Below are 20,922 nucleotides of genomic sequence, written 5' to 3' on the forward strand. Positions count from 1 at the left end.
CGCAAGGTCTCTAACATCCACCAGCTCTATGATGTCGTCATGGAGGAGGGGAAGAGGACTCCAGTGACAACCTGTGAAGCTCTGGTGACCTCCATGGCCAAGAGGGTTAAGGCAGTGCTGGAAAATAATGGTGGCCACACAAAATATTGACACTTTTGGGCCCAATGTGGACATTTTCACTTAGGGGTGTACTGACTTTTGTTGCCAGCAGTTTAGACATTAATGGCTGTGTGTTGAGTTATTTTGAGGGGACAGCAAATTTACACTGTTATACAAGCTGTACACTCACTACTTTACATTGTAGACAAACTGTCATTTCTTCAGTGTTGTCACATGAAAAGATAGAAGAAAAGATTTACCAAAAAAAAATGTGAGGGGTGTACACTGGGATACTGTATTTTTTTTTTTTTTAAAAAAAGGACCAGTTGGCTGCAATCTATAATTTTCCAGCAACCAACAGGAACAAGGAAGTAATCTCAACACTGAAAAAAACCTGAGAAATGTATACTTGGAGATCAAAAAGCCTCAGCTATCACAAGATGACCTTTTCAGCACTGAAAAAAAAAATAAAATAAAAACGTAAGCATAATTTATTTTTGTTAATTTTTGGCACCATGACCTAGGTTGAGAAAAAGAAAAAAGAAAAAAAAAATGGCACAGGCTACATAAAAAATATGCTCCATCATTCTTCTATATACAGTATTCTATAAAACTCTTGACAAGAGACAGTTATCGCCTGTGGTCAGACCGTTTAAAAGAAATTGACATCGGAGGTGTAAGATTTCAGCCTACTATCTGTTGCCACGCACACAAAAAAAAGCAACAGGCCAGTATAAAAATTTAAATAATCTTCATTTTGTCTCCATGAAAATATTTAGGGCAGGGTCTGACATGCAGATTAAGACAAGGGATTAAAAATCCTACAAATGCTATTCTACAAAAATTTTGGATCTGAAGGTCTCATTAAAATGTATTATTGGGGGGGAACATGGCGGGTTAAAAGAGTGCAAAGGAGTTTTTAAAAAAAAAAATTCTTGGAGTTCCCAACACAAGTTCTGGGCAGTGAAAAATGAAGATCTGAAAAGAGCACCGTCCCACAGGGTCAAAGTCTCCAGAGCAAAAAAAAAAAAAAATAATAAAAAGTCTGCTCACATGTCCATAGTAAGATAAAGGGGGATAGAAGCTGGCCGCCGCGCCAATCTCCTGAACCCCCTCGTTCCCAGCAACATTGAAAAAAAACGTTGTCCTGGTCCCGTCTCTTATTTCCTGTGTTTGTCCATCTTGTCCAAAGATTTGTTGCTCTCCCCTGGGCTTTGTTCTCCAGAATTCATGTACATTTTGTCTGCGATCTTTAATGCTTCGTTCAGGTAGTTTTGTAGAGAGGTCATGGCGGCGCAAATGGCGGCACTCCCGAAACCGTGCGTGATGAGGCTGAAGTGCGACAAGCAGCTTTGGATCCCTGGTTCCAGAATCGGGCTTGGTCTCGCGTTACCGAGGGGCGTTCTGTCCTGGGTGAGGAGGTCTGTGAATTCTTTGCAGATCTGCCTATGATTTAAAAGAAAAAAAAAAAATTACAAATTAAAATTTTAGTAATAATGAGCAATTGACTCAAGAATCTGTAAAAATTCAAAGTTCAGAAATCTCCTGGAAAATAAAAAAAAAAAAAAAAAAAAAAAAAAAAAAGAAGAAGAGGGGGGGGGGGGGGTTGTTGTACTTTTAGAGAACATAAAGAGCAAACATTGAAGGGGGGAAAAAAACGGGGGGGGGGGTATTTTTAGTAAATATTTACACCATTAAAAACAGCCACCATTTAAAAAAAAAAAAAAAAAAACTCAAAACCTAAGTGTGAAAAATTAAATAAAATAAATAAAGGTGGTGATAAAGTCGACATCAAGTAGCAACTTACCATAGCTGCCAAAGGTTCTCAAGGCTGGCGCTGCTATCCTTTGTAGAACCTCAATTTTTTTTGCTCAGCATACCAGGAGAGCTTACAGACTGTGTTCTACATAGGAGGGTACCCAGTCCTGGTCTTATCATTAGGGACACATCAGTGACCAGCTCATTCCAAGTTTAAAACTACCAAAAACTCAAACCCGAAATGTACGACACAATTCAAAATGGAAAAAAAAAAAATAAATAAAAAGCCAAACCACACAAACAGCCGGGCCACCCATTAATCGTCTTAAGCCAATCAAGCTCTGGAACCTTAAATTTTATTGAAATGTATTCAGAGCTACAAAAAAAAAAAAAAAAGTCAGGCATCAAGTTGATAGGAATTTATCAATTAAAAATGTAGTCTGTTTATTTCCAATCTGAGAGAGATTTTTTATTATTATTATTTAAAAAAAATAAATAATAAAAATAAAAAAAATAAGGAGAAGCAGAACACACGATGTCCCCATAGTATTGCCTCTGTGTAAAATCACATGGAAGACCACCCCTTGAATATAGGAACCAGTTTTGGCCACCACATTGTAAATACAAAGAACATTGGATTCTAGGACTATACCCAATTAAATAAATAATTAAAAAAAAAAAAAAAAAAAAAGGGAAGGGAAAGAAGGCTGGATGATAATCATATAATCAAGTTCTGCCAATTTACCGTCAAATCTAAAAAAGACCGTATGCTCCACATGGAAAAATTACAACTTTTTATTTTGATGGAGGCTCTTCACAGTAAAAATGGCTTGGGAACGCATTAGGAGCAAAAAGTTATATATTTTACCTACTGCTAAAACTTTATTTTTTTTTAGTCAAGGAATACATCCTTGGAGAGAGGGGGGCAGGGACTGAAGTACAATTTTTTTTTTTTTTTTTTTTACAACCTTATCATTTACGTAGATACTTTAACTACAAAATAGTTCTAGCAAATTGTTCATTAGGATGCCTAAGGGTAAATTCTCCTTGGACACAAAATGTATCAGGTAGAGTATATGGGCAACCTCCTACTAGATTTACAACTCTTCCCTTGTGTTTTAAATAGGGCAAAAAAAAAAAATTATAATAAATAAACTCTACAAATATTTTTTTATTAAAAAAAAAAAAACAAAAAACACTTTAGGAATATTCGCTAAAAATAAATAAAAAAAAAAAAAAAAAAAATTAAAAACCAAAACACCACACACTTTTTTGGATCTTGTTGATTTTTGATATTTTTGATACATGTGACAGTGTTGTAATTGTTCCAAAAGAACAAAAATTAAGATGTTTTGGTGAATCAGTACGCAGGAAAAAAAAAAATATGTTTAATACAATGGCTGTATGCCTGTATATCAAGAATAATGTACAAGTGAATGATGACATCACTAAGGAGCTAGGGAGGAGGTGGAACCCTTATGTGTAGAGCTCCAAAGGGATGAAGCTAAGGGGAAAATAATACTGGGAGTATGCTATAGGCCCCCTAACCTGAGGGAGGAAGTAGAGACGGATCTCCTATCTCAATTTGGATTAGCAGCAAGGATGGGAAGTGTTATCATAATGGTGGATTTTAATTATCCAGACATAGACTGGGCGGAGGGCACCACGCATTCGTCTAAGGCTCGCCAGTTCCTAAATGTCTTGCAGGACAAATTTTATGGTTCAGATGGTAGACGCACCAACTAGAAATAAAACATTACTAGATGTACTGATTACCAACAATACAGACCTGATCACGGATGTGGAAATACGGGGCAATTTAGGAAACAGCAATCACAGGTCAATTGGCTTCAGTATAAAATCACACAAATAGGAAACATAAGGGGAATACAAAGACACTGAATTTCAAAAGAGCCAACTTCCCTAAACTATGATCCTTGCTAGAAGATATAAATTGGGATAAAATCTTAGGAACAAAGAACACAGAGGAGAGATCAGCATAATAAATAAGGGCATTAGCCAATGCATCCCATTGGGTAATACTATTAAAAAGAGCAAACAAAAGTCCTGGCTGGCTTAACGCCAATGTAAAAATGCGTATAAAAAGCAAAAGAGAAGGCCTTCAAAAAAAAAAAAAAAAAAAAATACAAGGCTAAGGGATCATCAGCATTCAAACTTTATAAATAATGCAGATAAAATAATTTTTACACATTATATATATGTTCTTTAGCGCTGTATTTTTCTATTTATAAAGAATGCAACAAGAAATGTAAGGGTGCAATTAGGGTGGCTAAGATAGAACACGAAAGACACATAGCGGAGGAGAGCAAAGAAATTCTTTATGTATGTAAACAGTAAAAAAAGGGAGGACAGACCATATTGGCCCCATAAAGAATGAGGAAGGACATCTGGGTACAAAGGATGGGGAGATGACGAAGGTATTGAATTTACATCCCTGGGAATTACAGACCAGTTAGCCTAACATCAATAGTATGCAAGCTCTTGGAGGGGATGATAAGGGACTATATACAAGATTTTAGTAATAAGAACGGTATCATTAGCAGTAATCAGCATAGATTCATGAAGAATCATTCTTGCCAAACCAATCTATTAACCTTCTATGAGGAGGTGAGTTGCCATCTAGATAAAGGAAGATTTTGCAAAAGCATTTGACACAGTTCCCCATAAACGTTTACTGCACAAAATAAAAAGCCTTGTTTTTTCCCCATTGAGGGGAAAAAACAAAAAAAAAAAAAAAATCTATAGTGAATGAAGCCTCTAAATCAGTGGTCACCAAACTGTGGCCCAGGGGCCGGATGTGGCCCTTTGCTCATCTTTACCTGTCCCTTGGAGCACCATTTTCCCCCCATGGACACCAACAATGGACCATTATTCCTCCAACTGAAACTAATAGTGAGGCAATATTCCTTTCACTGACACCAACAATGGGGCACCATGTCTCCCCTTAATACCCAAGATGGTGCCTTATTTACTCTAATGCCGCGTACACAAGGGTGGACTTTGACTGGACTGGTCCAACGGACCGAGTCCGGCGGACAATTCGACTGTCGAAAATCTGACGGACTTTAGATTTGGAACAGGTTTCAAATCTTTCTGCCAGTACTCCGCCGGTGTTCTGCCGAGAAAGTTCCTCTCGGCAGGAAAGGACCCCCCCTCTACTGCGCAGGCGCAGCGCCCGCGCAGTAGGAGCCGGCGGAAGTAGCCAAAGCGAAATAGAGAAGAAATCAGCTGTACACGGCGCCTGTAAGAGGGCCCCTCGCCACGCTTCGGGCACGGCCTCGCTTTGCTCGTCACTTTTTTATTCCCCCTCTAGGTCCACTTGGATGGTGGGGCTTCAGCCTGGACCTAGGGCGCAGGCGCCGTGTACAGCTGATTGAAGATTTTCATCTTCGGCGGCTCCTGGTCATGCGTACTGCGCAAGCGCAGCACTTGCACAGTACAGGGGGGACCTTATCCACCGAGGGAACTTTCTCGGCAAGACGCCGGATCCAGTTCCAATCGAAAAATCCGCTCGTCTGTATGCTAGTCCGACGGACGAAAACCGATGCTAGGGCAACTGTTGGCTACTGGCTATCAACTTCCTTATTTTAGTCCGGTCGTATGTCATCACGTACGAATCCGGACTTTGGTGTGATCGTGTGTAGGCAAGTCCATTCGTTGGGAAAGTCTGTCAAAAGTCCGTCGGACAAGTCCGGTCGAAAAGTCCGCTCGTGTGTACGCGGCATTACCAATTTTCTTCTCCGACTGGCCAGAGTCCGGGGCCCTTCTAAAGTCTGAAGGACAGTAAACCGGTCCTTTAGTAAGTTTGGAGACCCCTGCTCTAAATTAATGAAGCCTCTAAAAAGCTTACATCATGTTTTTCTACCTTTTTTTTTTTTCTGCCCCATTTAAAAAAAAAATACATACATTTAAAAAAAAAAAAAAAAATACCCACTACAACAACATACCCACCAAGCAACGCAACTTAGTAGTTTCCCATAGATTCCGGTATGGGCTCTAGAATTTCCAGCTTCATATTCCTCCCCCCCCCCCCCCCCCCCCCCCCCATTGTCCCTGGCTGAGATGACTAGCTACTTACTCAGCATTCAGCTATTTAAACACCACCTGAAAATTATTACTCAAGAGCCACATCACTTAAAACCACTAGCAGCAACGCCATAAAATCCTCACGCAACCCCCCCCCCTTATACGGGACATTCTTATCTCCGGAAACCTCTTAAAAAGTCTGGGCGACTGTACCAAAACCTGATAAAAAGGAGTTTTATGATGAGAAGTACTTTATGCATTTTCCTAGATTGCAAGCTCAAAAGGGAAAAAAAAAAAAAAAAAGCGTCCACCCCCGGGCATTGTCAGAAACCGACCTTTTCAGAACTGAGATGAGCTACATACTGCAGAGCAAACAAAAAGGCAGCCAACTGGAGCACCCCCTGTAGCTTAAAATGGATCATAAACGTAGATCAATCTACGAAAGCTTGTCTCAAAAGTTATGGACAAATCAATTTGGACAATCAATCAAGCAATTTGTTGCCAAAAATTTATATTACCTGGAAATTTAAACTTTGATAACAACTTCCAAATTTTTATGAAAAAAACTAAAGTATTCAAAATAAAAAAGATCTTTTTTTTTTTTTTTTTTTTTAATCTCCAAAATAAACAAAAAAGGTATACATTTGGCGATTTTATTCCACGCTGCTGGAAAAAGGTTGGTACAGAGGACAGGTGATCCAGGCGCACAGGCAACAGCAAGGACTTGTGGGATGTTAGCTAAATTCAATCACGGAGTCTCCCGTTCATTAAGCGCTCATCACGACAAGCTAATTACACAACAAGATCATGTTCTGTGAAGCCAGCCTGCAAATCGTTCTCAAGAGAGAGAGTTCTGCATCGCTGAGTCGCTTTGAAACCTATCAGGCAGCGAGCTCAGCCCAGACTGAATTATCAGCTCACTGATTCCAGAGAGGCAGAAGGCAGCATGCAAAAAAAAGCACAGCAATCCACAGAAACCAGGCTGCCCCAAATTGATGGAAGGTTACCTCCGATTGGACGCTTCAGGATATGGCGCATCATAGCGGTTAAATGGCTAGCGTGCTTGTCTTGCAGTTCTAAGGTCCTAGGCTCCGAACCCAACAGGGGTGTCATCTGCATTGCTCTTGCGACGTCTTAAGTGGGTTTATCCTAGAGCTCCCACAAAAAAACACACTGGTGGTTTAGCCAACTGCCACCCAAAATTGGCCCCACTGTGTCTGATTGACCAAGATGAGGGCCTAGCCATGCAAGCTCCTCAGGGGGTGTGAAAGTGTAGAAGTGTGGCCATGCATTAAAAAAAAAAAAAATGTATGTATGTATGTATGTATGTATGTATGTATGTATGTATGTATGTATGTATGTATGTATGTATATATATATATATATATATATATATATATATATATATATATATAAGCTTTTCAGGGCAATAGTCTTTCGGTGCAGGCAAGTCAAGTTCCTCCAACCCAAACTCGCTCATCCATGTCCTTGCTTTGTGCACTGGTCCAAATCATTTGGTGGAGGGGGGATTATGGTGTGGGGGTTGTTTTTCAGGGGTTGGGTTTGGCCCCTTAGTTCCAGTGAGGGGAACTCTTAAGGCATCAGCACACCAAGATATTTTGGACAATTTCATGCTCCCAACTTTGTGGGAACAGTTTGGGGACGGCCCCTTCCTGTTCCAACATGACTGCACACCAGTGCACAAAGCACCCAGAGCAGTAGAAAATAAATAAAAAACACACAACAACTCAGAATTTAGGGTGTACCAATCCAAAAATCACAGAATTGCTAAAATTTCAAAAGTTTATAAGCTCAGTACCAGAAAGCGGAAATTCAGATGAAACTTCTTTGATAAAAAGGTTTAACAAACCCAAGAACTTGTCCTGAACCAAGTATCAACTCATCTTTCCTGCGGCTTTATTAAAATGTACAACATATATAAATAAAAGCTACACGCGGTAAAGCGATTTTCATATGACCCCTCCCACGAGTTTCAGAGTGATCCCAGCATAGGGGGCCTCGGGGGCAGGTCCTTAGAAGCTTCAAAGTCCAAGATGTCAAAAGGATGAAGAGCTCAAAAACAGCCTTTACTAAAACTGCATCTTTGATAATCCCTTAAAAAAAAAAAAAAAAAAAAAAAAAAAAAAAAAGCATTTTACCTTTGCACACAGCCATCTTTGAAATTGTTTCCATATCAACCTCATTTCTGAAGCATTAAGTAAGCCATTCACTAACAAAACCATATACATACCATTAGAGAGATATATATATATATCTCTATATAGAGAGAGTGAGAGATTTGTGCAGCCTTCAAATATTTTGGTGACTGTGCCGTTTTGAGCATTCCTAGCTAAATAAAATAGCCTCGACGAAGAGGGAGATCACCTGAGACGTGTTGGATGATTTGTGTTTTCTTGCTATGAACCAACACCAGATTAAAAAGATTCTTGAATTCTTTGTTTCTGGGTCTGGTGCTTTCATTAGACTTTTTTTTTTTTTTTTTTTTTTTTTTTTAAAGCAGGTTTTTTTTATTTTTGTCTGTGTCATCCATGGGAAGGTTTCCTCATTTCTCATTGACCTCATCTGAAAAATCGCTCAATTTCAAAGCCGCATGTCAGTGCAACTTTGAAATATATCTAATTATATCTAATTCTATCCAATTCCTCCTGGGCACTTTTTTCTGTTTTTTGTTCATTGAAAAAAGTTTTGCCGTTTTTGAATCATTACAAGCAATTTTTGAGCCCCGAGATATATTTTTGCCCATGAAACGCGTTGATTTTTTTTTTTTTTTAAAACATTTTCTTGATAGAAACCCAAGTAAAAGGTTCTTGAATTCTGTGTTCCTCGGTCTGGAGCTCCGATTAGGTTTTCTAGACCTAAAAATTCCAAACTCTAGGTTCCCCCATTTATGCTGAAAGCAGCCTCACCGGTGACTGCTGCATTCATTACGAATGGGACTTGGCCACATTCAACTATGAACCATTGAGGAGTCAAAGCCAGAGACATACATGTTGCAGCAATAAAAGCCTGACAAAGGTTTTAACTCTTCCACATCGTTTGCTAAAAAAAGTAACTGTTTGCATATATGATACATCTCAGGAGCCTTCTATACACTGGGGAAAAAAAAAAAAAAAAAAGTCTACATGAAGGCTTTATGAAGCAGCTTCCCATTGGACAAGTGTGACCTTGGTTAAATTTTGGTAGAGGCGGAGCAGCTTTATTCATAGAACATCAACGCACACCTCTTTCTGCATGAAAACCAGATCTTCGAAAAACACACAAGATAAATCCAGAATTGCCAAAAGCTACTTACTTAGCAGCAAGGAGCATGTTTTTCCGATTGCCCATGTCGTTGCGTTCTGCGTGTGGTCGGCTCAGGTATTCTGCTACGGCCTTAGAGGGGAACTCGGTTTCACAGACGTAGCCAAAGTCACGAGCGAGGTGTACGGCCTCCCCTGCAATTCAACAAAATTATGTCATATATAATGTTTTGTATAAGTTCCATTAAAAAAAAAAAAAAAAGTAAAAATAATAATAATAATAATAAATAAAAAAAAAGGGGGGGGGGGGGGGGGGGAAGAGAAGGAAATAAAATGGAAGAAAAAAAAAAAAAAAAAAAAAAATTACCTAGCACACACAACTTTCCACACTTTTGAGAAGTCAATAGGGTAAGATTAAAATGCAGAGGCTCTGTCTGGCTTCAGCAGTTGGTTGACTGGCCTGAGAGCAACTTTCAAACCCCTCCCCTCGCACAGCCTTGCATAATAATTGCGGCCCAGCATACCCCATTACCTGCAGGCCAGCTTACACTAACTGAAAACACATCTCGATTTGTTTCCCATAGCGGAAAACCATTTTGTTTTCCACTGGAGACTACTCAGGAATGGAAACGTGAGTGTAAAAAAGAAAATAAATAAAATAAACTGGCCAAGTAGCTTAACAAATGTCGGTGACCTTCTACACTGTTTAATGATTTTATCATGTCCAATAACTGCACAGGCTACAGCAGTATTCATAACACTACGCAATTAGAAACCAAGAAAGTTACCATTAAAAAGAACTTCCAGCCCCAACATCCAAACAGGCCTAAGCGAGGAAGTGACTAACGGCTGAGCAATGTTAACCCTTGCATCATCTCAGACAAAAAAAAAAAAAAAAAAAAAAAAAACACACACACAACACCACACTATGACGATTGTTGGTTGTTTTCCCAGGATCGAATAAAAAAGTTGTCAAAATTTTATGGAGATGACTTTCTGGGGATATCACAACTCCCCATATACCATAAAAGGGTTGTTATCCTTAAGAAGAAGAGCGTCCAATTCAGAACCTCAATGAGCATTTCTGAAGAAGATGCTTGTTGCATCAATGGAAAAGTGGAAGCACCCAGCAGTCGGATGAAATGCTTAAAGTTGGGAACGTTACTTTCTAGTAGTATCGAAATTTAAGGTTCCCAATTTTAAGCATTTCCTCCTACTGCTGGATCCTCCCACTTTCCATTGATGCAACAACAAGCATCTTCTCAAATTCGCATTGGCGATTGCTGGAAATCTTAAGAGTGAAGAATCAGGAGTGCCATACATGAGCTACCATTGCCACCAAGCAAACACCCAATATCTTTCCAACCGACATCCTGGAGACTTAGTCTGGCCTTTGAAGACATACACAGGCTTAGTGACCTACAGAATGGAACAGGTCCTACACCCATTGAAATCATTAACCTTACAACCACAGATGAGCTGCAAGAAGACCACATTTGTTGCAAAACAAAATTTTTGGACTCCATAGACATTTAAAATTGCTTAAGGCTGGGTTCACACCTATGCGAATTGGATGGGGGCGTCAACCCCCCATCCGTTTCGCATTACAGGAGTCTGTGACCGGCTCTCAATGGAGCAGGTTCACATATTCTTGGGGCGGCTTGCACAGGGGTCTTGTGCCTCTTTTGCTCAGTTTCAGGTCCGAATTCAGGCCCCATTCATTCCTGAAACAGAGAACAGGGACGCACCGGACCCCTGCTGTGAGCCGCATCCAAAATAAGTGTAAACTCAGCCAAGACAAAAAAAAAAAAAAAAAAAAAAACAACAAACACCAACACCACACTACAATGCTTTGTTTACAGTAGCAACAAACACTCTTCCACAGCTATTCTCAACCAGAGTTCCATTGAACCCTGGGGTTCCTTGGTCTATGGCTAATTGACCTCCCTTTTCCTGCATAGTCCAGGGGGCCAACATCTCATGGCCGAGTCCTGAAACCAGTATGCCTTTTATATCGCTGCTGTAAAGACATTCTACCTACTGGCCACTGATATGAAGGGCATTTTTCCCCAATGAAAGTTTTAGTAGAGGTTCCCCAAGACCTAAAAAGGATTTTAAAGGGTTCCTCAGGGGTAAAAACGTGGAGAAAGGCTGCTCTATCGTGTACCTTACACCATTCTCTAGTAGACTGAATATTCTCTAGTAGACTGAATATTATACTCTATTTGTTGTACACAAATCACTAACTTCAGTGTATAGCCAAAATGTGTTGGTCCTTTAATGAAAGACATGATACTTAAGAAGAAGATCAAATTTATCAGCCAAAGCGATTTAAAAAATAAAAAACCCAACAAACCTTCCACGAGAGACGTTAAAAGAGTCACATTTGCAGCTTTCCTTCTCCCAGCCGGCAAGTTTAGACCAATTTTCTCTAGCTTTTCTCGCAGCGACCTCCCTCCGTTTTTCGATTTGGCTCTGGGTGGGGAAAGAAAAGAACAGGGAGTCAGAAGAGTCATGTCAATGCTCCCAATAGGGTGTTTAACCAACAAACAAGTCTCAGGTATCCACCAGGGCGTCAGCCCCAAGAGACAACAAGACTTTATAGGAGGCAAACATTGATCTGACAGGGGTAGAATTCCCTCGCATTACTAAACAATGTATCCAAACTCTGACAGACAATGGATTAAAACGATAGGATTTCACAGGAGCTACCTCGCGAAAAGGTATCTTGATCTGCGGAGACTTGTTGAGGGATTATATCCAATGTCTTTTCAAAGCAGAGAACTTCAAATTATTATGACATTTTAATCAAGCAAATCTTTTGTTCAGTTGCTACAATTCAAGGGCTAGTTTTGGGTGATGCCCACAGGTTCAATAACCCCACCAACATCTGATGGACTTTGCTTGCAAGATCTCCAGCATCTCATTTCTGCCTTCTAGCCACATCCAATTGGCTCTTACATACAACCAGTCACATGTGGGCGATGCCTACAAGTTCAATAACCCCACCAACATTTAATGTCTGAAGGACTTTGGTTGCAAGATCTCCAGCATCTCATTTCTGTCCTAAAGCCACATCCAATGGGCTCTTGCATACAACCAGTCACATATGGGCTAGTTTTGTGTGATGCCCACAGGGTCAATAATCCCACCAACATCTAATGTCTGAAGGACTATGGTTGCAAGATCTCCAGCATCTCAGTTCTACCCTCAAGCCACATCCAATGGGCTCTTGCATACAACCAGTCACATGTATCCTCAGTGGCTTGTTCTTAAAACATTGTGACCACTTGTCTTGCAACATCAATGGCCTGTTTCTCTCCCCCCTCCCCTCCTCGAGAAAGTTTCTCCAAGAAACTAGCATAAACTTCAATTGTTCAACTTAAACGCTCTATAAAAAAAAAAAAAAAAAAGAGAAAGAGAAAGAGAAAGAGAAAGATGGCTTTCATCAGGGATTTCCATGAACCCTTTAAATGTAGAAGGACCTTATAAAAAAAAAAAAAAAAAGAGACATTTCCAGTTTTGAAACTTGCCCTCCAAAAGGATCAACAGCTTTGAAGTGACTAGTTATTCAGAGGAACCCAACAACACCAGGAGCAGACCGTACTGTGGAGCCTCCTGCTCATTTGAATACAATTAGTTCAAATTTAAATTAGCTGGCTTGTTACTACACAATGTGGTATAACGATTCTTTTTTTTTTTTTTTATCCCCCCCCCCTTCATTTTATGCGTCTGCCCTTTTGTGGTCTCCTTAACAGTTTTCAGGACAAAGAAAGCCATTGTTGCAATTGCAAAAGTGGCACCAGAAACTAAGAATAGAAGGTTTAGTTGAATTACATTACGGGGAGGTTTTTTTTTTTGGAACTGCTCCACCCAATCTTCCATCATTAAATAAAAAGCAGTTGGACCAGAATCAATATTCAGCATACATGCATGAGATACTAGACACTTAGTACTGGTCTTAAAACGCCTCTTCGTGGCAAACTGTCTTCAACCAAAAGAACATCAGATGCTAAGCCCTCACAGTCATTGATTGAAAACTGAACATAAGAACCAATGTGGTCTTTGCACAATCACACCTATTCTGGCCAAAGGATATCTGACCATTTGCGAGCCTTGCAAGCCACCAGAAGTTTCAAAAAAAAAAAAAAAAAAAAAAAAAAAAAAAAAAAAAAAAAATTGGAAAAACTGCATCCCACAATGCTCATTTCTTTGGTTTTTCAGCAGATTCATTCGTTGCTTGGGGCACTGTAAAAGTGTATAGCTCACAGGGCAACAAATACAGTAGTTAGCTAGCTAGAGATTGTACAGCAAACCATCCACTGGAAATATAATGTGCTTAGGCTGGGAATATACTTTGCTGTCCCATCAGAGGTCAGCAAACTATCTGCCCTGATACAGATCTTCTAAGGCCAATTGATAGCTCTGAAAAATAAAAAAAAAAAAATAAAAAAATAAAAGTACTAAATTTTCATGAAGATTTAACTGCTCAAGCTGTCCATAGATGCACCTATATCTACTAGTGAGCAACAGGTAGAGATATCGCCATAGAGCAGTGGTCTCCAAACTATGGCCCGGGAGGCCAGATATCACCCTTTGCTTGCCTTTATCTGGCCCTTTGGGCACCATTCCTTCCACCGACACCAACAAACGGGGCACCATTCCTTCCACCGACACCAACAAACGGGGCACCATTCCTTCCACCGACACCAACAAACGGGGCACCATTCCTTCCACCGACACCAATGATATGACACACTGACTTTCAATGGGGTCAGTGCAAAGAATAGTGCCTCATCACTGGTATTAATGATAGGGCACTATTCCTCCCACTGATGACAACAATGGGGCATTATTCTTTCTACCAATATCAATAATGGGGCATGGTTTATTTCCATTGACACCAGGGAATTTTCTACTCACACTGGTCCCAGTTCATCCCAATGAACAATGGGGCCCAGCAACACCAATGGTGGGGCACAACTTCTCCCAATTCCTCCCACCGACACCAATGATGGGGGATTGTATACTCCACTGATGGGATGCAGTCTGGCCCTCCTGAAGTCTGATGGACAGTAAACTGGCACTTTGTTTAACAGCGGTCTCCGAACTTTCTATAGAGTAATAAAGGTAAGCCCTGCCTGTCCAAAATTTAAAAGATCCACATTTTAGACAGACAGACAATCACAGTCAAAAAGTAGTTGTGTCAATATCCTTCTCTAGATGCTGAAAAACCTACCCAAAACCAACAACCCAGTTGGCGACGTAGCCCACCACTAGTGGTCCATAACTAAAATCATGAGTTTTGACTGTGGGAGTAATTTTGCTACCACATGTGAAACATTTGTTACCGATATAGAAATATTTTCCACAATTTTTCCCCAGCATTGTCCATTCTGCAAGATACCAGAAGCAAACCAACAAGACCAGCCAACCCACAAGGTCCACTGAAGCTGCAACATGGACCATCTTCAAGGCTTCTTACCTTCTAAGGACTCCACCAAGCAGGGATGCGTTCAGGCACTCTGGGGGAGAGAGTCTACGCTGTACTTCCGCCACGGTGACTTTGTATTTTGAAGTGGAGCTCAGGAGGGACAATCTTCCAGGCACAGAGCAGAAGACTTCATTTGGATTAATGACCATCCCCATTAGTCCGTCTTTCTGGTATGGCATACTGAGGGTGTGTTTTCCTGCGGAGACCGAAGCAGTTAATACTTTGAAGCAGCTATAGGAACAATGATAACGTCACAGAAAACAGACAATACTAGTCATATGAATTGATCTCCATCTGTGCCTTACGGCACTGCACTCCAAGGCCAAATTACCAACAGGGTCATTCTCTACATAGAGCCAGTAAACTATCAACGTGCTTTTTTTTTTTGGGGGGGGGGGGGGGGGGGGGTTGGCCACAGCCCAAAATATATATGGAAACTTTAAGTGGCCACTGACCAAACAGGTCCTAAAGTGTGTCAATGGGCTGGAGACCTCAGAATAGAAGCTCTTCTACAGAGGCTGGTGTCATCAATTCAATGACCTTTATACAACTCCATAGAGTATGTCAGAGATATACAGACAAGGGATATGATGTGTATGATTGCAACAAGTAACTAGAAGCTTCCGAATTGGGGGGCGGTGAGGACATTAGACTGTAAGGTGTATGCGGTTAATTGTTAAAGCTACGCAACACACAAATATAAAATATCTGTGTGGTGGGTATGTTTGATTACGAACTCCTCTGGTAAAGAAACGTCTCATAGAAAAGGAATAGCACCTAAAATTTGTAGTCATTAAAGATGCAATTCAACCACAGGAATCTCTCATTTTTTATATATATATATATATATAAAAAAAAATGTCAGTGATGTAACTAAAGTGACATACACACATTTTTAAATATATTAAAAAAAAAACAAAAAAAAAAAAAACAAAACATCCAGCTACAACTGCTGGGGAGCTAGTGCTTTCTAGTACAAGTTTACAGCCTGTCTACACACTCCCACTGAGGAACCATAAATACCAGCATACCCTGCCCTCTGTCTGCCTCCAATAAAACTACAAGCCTTCCCATGCTCCACACACTGAAAGCAGATCAGCAAAGTTTTTCCTAAACCCAGAATACTTTAGGCGACACTTTTCTGGAGAGTTTCCGGAATGAGCCAATAAAAAATAAATAAATAAAATTTACAAAGCAAATTAATTTAAAATAAATAAATAAATAAATACACCTATCAGGAACTTCTTCTTAGGAAAGGTTTGAACTGAAAACCAGTCATTTCAATTTTTTTTTTTTTTTACAAAACAAAGTAGATGCTTTTGTGCATTTTTTTTTATTATTATTTTTAAGATCTTAGAAAAATTTTAATTTCAACACAGGTTTATTAAACTCTGTCCAAACGCCTAAAACCAGGAAATGGTGTAGGTGTATTGACATGTACACAAGGGCGTGGAGAACTGCAGGCACGCACACGTGTTCCTGAAAGGGAACACTCACTCCTGCCAGGCCCTGTATGTGCACAGCTCGTTAAGTCTCTCTGCAAGCATTCACAGCACTTTGCTGAAGAATTAACAATACAATGGCTCTAAATAAATAAAACACGAGGTACAAGCCATGCCCCTGAAAAAATAAAAAGTTAAGCCACCAGTTTAGTGGTGAGGAGGGGCAGGAGAATCAAGGTGCATTCTTAAAGATAAAGGGGGGGGGGGGGTATTTCAGAGGAAAAAAATAAATAACTTAAAAAAAAAAAAATAATAATAATATGCAGTATAAAAACCACACAATACATATTCTGTATTAATAATAAAGAAAAAATAAATAAATTAGTTAGACAAGCATGTGACTGCCACAAGCATGTTTATATCTTCATAGAAAATTAAAAAAAAAAAAAAACCCAAAAAAAAAAAGTTAACATCGTGATACAAGAAAAAAAAAAAAAGCACTAAAAGTGCCAAGAGCCCAACACCACCTTAGTTCTTAGATTTGCCACCTCTTGACAACCAAAAGCAAAAAAAATGTTCACAGCACACAAAAAAAAATTAAATAATATTAACAAAGTTCTAGGTTTAGTAAAATTATAATAGAAGGAAAACAGCCGGGGATTACATAATCTTCTGAGCCAATTTTATGCTCAACCTGCAGGCAACTAGAGGCTGAAGCTATTAACATCTAGGGTAGCAAGCACAATTCACTAAGTGACCATATTCAGTGCCAAGTTTATGTTATAATACACAGGTTTTGCATGACAGATCAAAACGCTGTATTTACAGAACAGATCAAGCAAATAGAATATACAAAAAAGGGAAGAAAGAGAAGAAAACCCTGTCTGTTTGCAACAGTTTCGTTAGGTGATCATTTCACCTTGATGTGACAGCACTGAGTCTTACAGCAGATAAAAAAAAAAAAAAAAAAAGAAAAAGAAGAAGAAGAAGAAGATGAAGAAGAAGAAGAAGAAGAAGAAGAAAAAAAAAAGAAGAAGAAAAGCTCTCTTAATTATAAGCCACAACAGGCATTTTGCACGCTTCACAGCAAAGTGATGTTTGTGATAACAGAATTACTCATCTCCCCACTTAAAAAAAAACTTGACATCTAAATATTTTTGACATGACACAATCATGCAATCAAGATAGTTTATAGAAAAAGCTCTGTTTTTACTCAATTCTCAAGGGTTAAAAGACATATTGGAAGGCACTGTGTTTAGAGAGGAGGGGAAAAAAAAACATTTGGTTGTTTAGAAAACAAACAAAAAAAAATCCCAAAATGTAAATCAAAAGTAAAAAAATAAATAAAATAAAAAATTTGATTGATTTTATTTTTTTTTGTTAACACAAATGCATAAAGACCTCAAGAATGTCTATTTCTTCTGTGGAAATTCATGTTTTAATTGAAATTGTATTTAGCCTTTAAACTTTTTTTTTTTCTACAAAATATATAAAGAAATCTAAAACACGTCTTAATAACAAAAGACAGATCATAACATTTTGCCTTGAAGAGTTTCTCCCCCTCTCCCCCTCCCCCTCAAACACCATGCACCAAAACAAGCTTGAAGAATAAACATTTTTAAACAAACCTTTTTTGATGACGGTCCTGATCATGCATTATTAAACCTTGCTCCTCCATATTCTGCAAGTAAATAAAAATTTTTAAAAATTGCATTGATTGCATAAACTAATGTTTAATTTTAAAAAAATTATAATAATTTTTTATATGCATTTCTGAAGTGATAAGTATGCCAAACACTTAACCAGTCACCAATAAAAAGGGAAAAAAAAAAAAAAGAGTGTCAAATACAATTACTATACAACATAATACTGTAATAACAAATACAGTTAATATTAAAAACACAGTATATTATACTGTATTTTAAATGTATGCCAAATACCACTAAAATTAAGGTTTAGGATTTCTCTGCTGTAAAAAAAAATATATATATAAAGTTACTTCATGATAAAAAGTATTTGCAGCTCTTTACAAAGTTTTACCAACTACAGTTTTATTTTTATTATTGTAGAACCTCTACCCTGCCTACAAATTTAAAGGCCTGACTACTAAAAAATATATTTTTAAAAATAATCATAATAATAATAATAATAATAATAATAATAATAATAAATCAAGCTGGCTACACATTATACAATTTTCTTTTTTGATTTACCTTCATTATGTGGTGCAAGGGCCGGCCTCATTGAATACAATTCAAATGTGTTTAGGTTTGACCTCATATTATATGGTTTTGGTAAATCTAAAAAGGAAAATAATATAATGTGTAGCCAGGTTTAAAAGGTCGTTCACACAATAAATTGTGTGAATATTCCCTTTAATTAGCCAATCACGTGAAAGGCAAGTTCTTGTTTATCATTTCGTGATTGGATAAGTGAAGAGAATATTGAAGTTTGTGTGAGCATTTCACAGCTCCTTTAGCCGCCATGTGTACACACCCTGTAATATTACATAAAAAAAAAAAAAAAAAAAAAAAACGGCCTCCAGAATCTTCATTATTCTACAGTGAGGTTATAAAATCAAACTGGGCCTTCAGAACCATCACAGAAGTTGCCTACGGCTTATGTTGGCAACCAAGTTTACTGCTCGCCATAAGTGAGGTCCAGCTGAGATCATTAAAAGCATGAACATTCAAAATTAAATACTCAAGTCATGAAGTCAACAAAACTCAACAAGCGCTCTTCCTGTTGCCCATTTTTAAAAAAAAAAATTTTTAAGGGGTCATTACCGCAACATCGTCCATCTGCTGGTTAATCTCCGGTAGACCAAGGTTGTCCGCCAGGCTCGACTCCAGTCCATGGCCTCCACCGTGCTGAAGAAGAATGTCTGGCCTCCTTTGGAAGTCTCTACTCAGTCTCCCCGATGAAGGGTCCAAAGAGGGAATGTGATGGACCAGCCCCGTTCTGTTGTGGTGGGAGATTCCTCCATGTTCTTGGCTCTGGCGGCTGGGCCATCCTTGCTGTTGGCTGGGCGGTGGGTGAGAAGCGTGGATGGCGTTCAGGGAGAAGGGGTCTCCAAGGTGGGAATAAGGGTCTGCGGACTGGGGAGTAGGACAGGGGCTGGTACGGAGGTGGGGAAGTAAGGGGGCTGAAAATCAGAAGACCCCGAGTGAGAGAGAGGGGGGAGCTGGGACTGTACAGGTGTTGGCTGACGGATGACAGATGGGGTAACCTAGGGTTGCCGTTACTGCTTCCATCGTGCCTGTCCTATAAAAATAAAAATTAAAGAGTGTTATGTTTAACATACTGCCAAAATCGGCTTTAATCTGATTCAGCTCGTTAACATATAATACAGTACAGCAAATTACTATTTTGATCCTACCAGCTCCCGGATTGTTCAAAGAGGCGGCCTGTTTGATCTGCTAAACTGAATTTACTGAAATCATATGAATTTAATTCTCCTCTCCCCCATGGGACAGAGTTAGGGAAGGCAAGTTAACTAAATAGCAACATTTGTCACATGGAAGGCAAGACTGTAGAGCAGGCCGAGGCAACAATCATTTTTACCCTTTTTTTTTCCCCCTCGATACAAGGGTTTCCATTGCGGAGTTACCAGCAGTGGGAAAAAAAAAAAAAAAAAAAAAAAAAAAAAAAATCAACCTCGTTGAGACTTTTGTTTATTTTTTTTGTTTTTTTTTTTTTTTAAACACTTTGAGTGGCCTGGTTCACACCAAGGTTTCCTATGGATGTAGTTCATATTAGTGCATTATATGGAAAGGGGCCAGGGGTATTTTTTCTGGTTTTTGGTTTCCATAGACTTCAATGGATCAAAAAAGTGTGTATTGAAAAACGCCAAAAAAAAAAAAAAAAAAAAATGCACCTGGAATATGCAAACTGCAACCTGCATAGGTGTGAATCAGGCCTGACAGAGGGAATAAAAAAAAAATATATAATATATACAAAAAAAAATAAAAAAAAAAAAAAAAAAAAAACAACTTGGACCCTGTGAAGAGCTAGTCTACGTGGCAGTAAACCCTTTTAATTTACAGAGTATAGCTAATATTATTATTAATAATAATAATAATAATAATAATAATAATAATAATAAACACTTTAAAAAATATATTGATATTTGGGAAATCAACAAAACAAGCCATCTAATATATTATATTTATTAATAATGCTAATAAATGGGTTGTTTTGTAAAAAAAGAAAATAATATAATAAAAATATTAAATGTATATACACTTACATACTTTTTTTTATTAAATAGATGGGTTGCTTAAAAATAAAATTGGTATGTATATAACACACACGCTTTTTGTTTTACTTTTTTTTAACAAAACCCATCTATAAATAATAATAATAATAATGTTTTGTGAATTAAAAACAATTAAAATAAGTGGGGAGAGACCAAACAACATTCCCCCCCCCCCCCCCCCCCTTTATAAAAATAAAAAAGGGTTCTCCAACAACAACACAATGTTTAAGCGCTAATATATTATATATATATATATTTAAAAATTAGCAAATTTGCTTCAATCACAACAAATGTTATACGTTTCAGACAAGGCATTCTTCTGCTGTTCGCAGCTTGCTGAGAGAACATTTTTTTGGGGGTCCCCGCAACCTGAGCAAAAATGTTTAAATTGAGCTGATCTGTGGGTTTTAGCAGATTACAACGTTACGGTCATTAAAATAACAAGGCTAGTTAATTTGGGACAAAAAAGGCGGCCCAGCAGAGTCCTGTGTGACCGACTCTCCTTGCTAAATACCTCCTATTGATTCAAATGACTGAAACTAATCAGCAGGAGCCGAGACAAGC

General features: G+C 38.6%; 1 protein-coding gene across 1 annotated transcript in view; it reads right to left on the bottom strand.

Annotated features, from left to right (window-relative positions):
• Positions 1-300: 300 nt before the first annotated feature.
• Positions 301-20,922, bottom strand: part of TFAP2C (transcription factor AP-2 gamma) — a 21,286-nt gene continuing 664 nt past the window's right edge. The window contains 10 exon segments of the mRNA XM_073607869.1: positions 301-1,545; positions 9,218-9,359; positions 11,521-11,639; positions 14,650-14,854; positions 17,729-17,744; positions 17,746-17,781; positions 18,887-19,201; positions 19,203-19,232; positions 19,234-19,281; positions 19,284-19,364. Of these exon segments, the coding sequence (XP_073463970.1) occupies positions 1,260-1,545; positions 9,218-9,359; positions 11,521-11,639; positions 14,650-14,854; positions 17,729-17,744; positions 17,746-17,781; positions 18,887-19,201; positions 19,203-19,232; positions 19,234-19,281; positions 19,284-19,364 (1,278 nt within the window). The 3' untranslated portion in view covers positions 301-1,259.

This window comes from Aquarana catesbeiana, linkage group LG12, assembly GCF_042186555.1.
Source record: "Aquarana catesbeiana isolate 2022-GZ linkage group LG12, ASM4218655v1, whole genome shotgun sequence".
NCBI classification, from domain to species: Eukaryota; Metazoa; Chordata; class Amphibia; order Anura; family Ranidae; genus Aquarana; species Aquarana catesbeiana.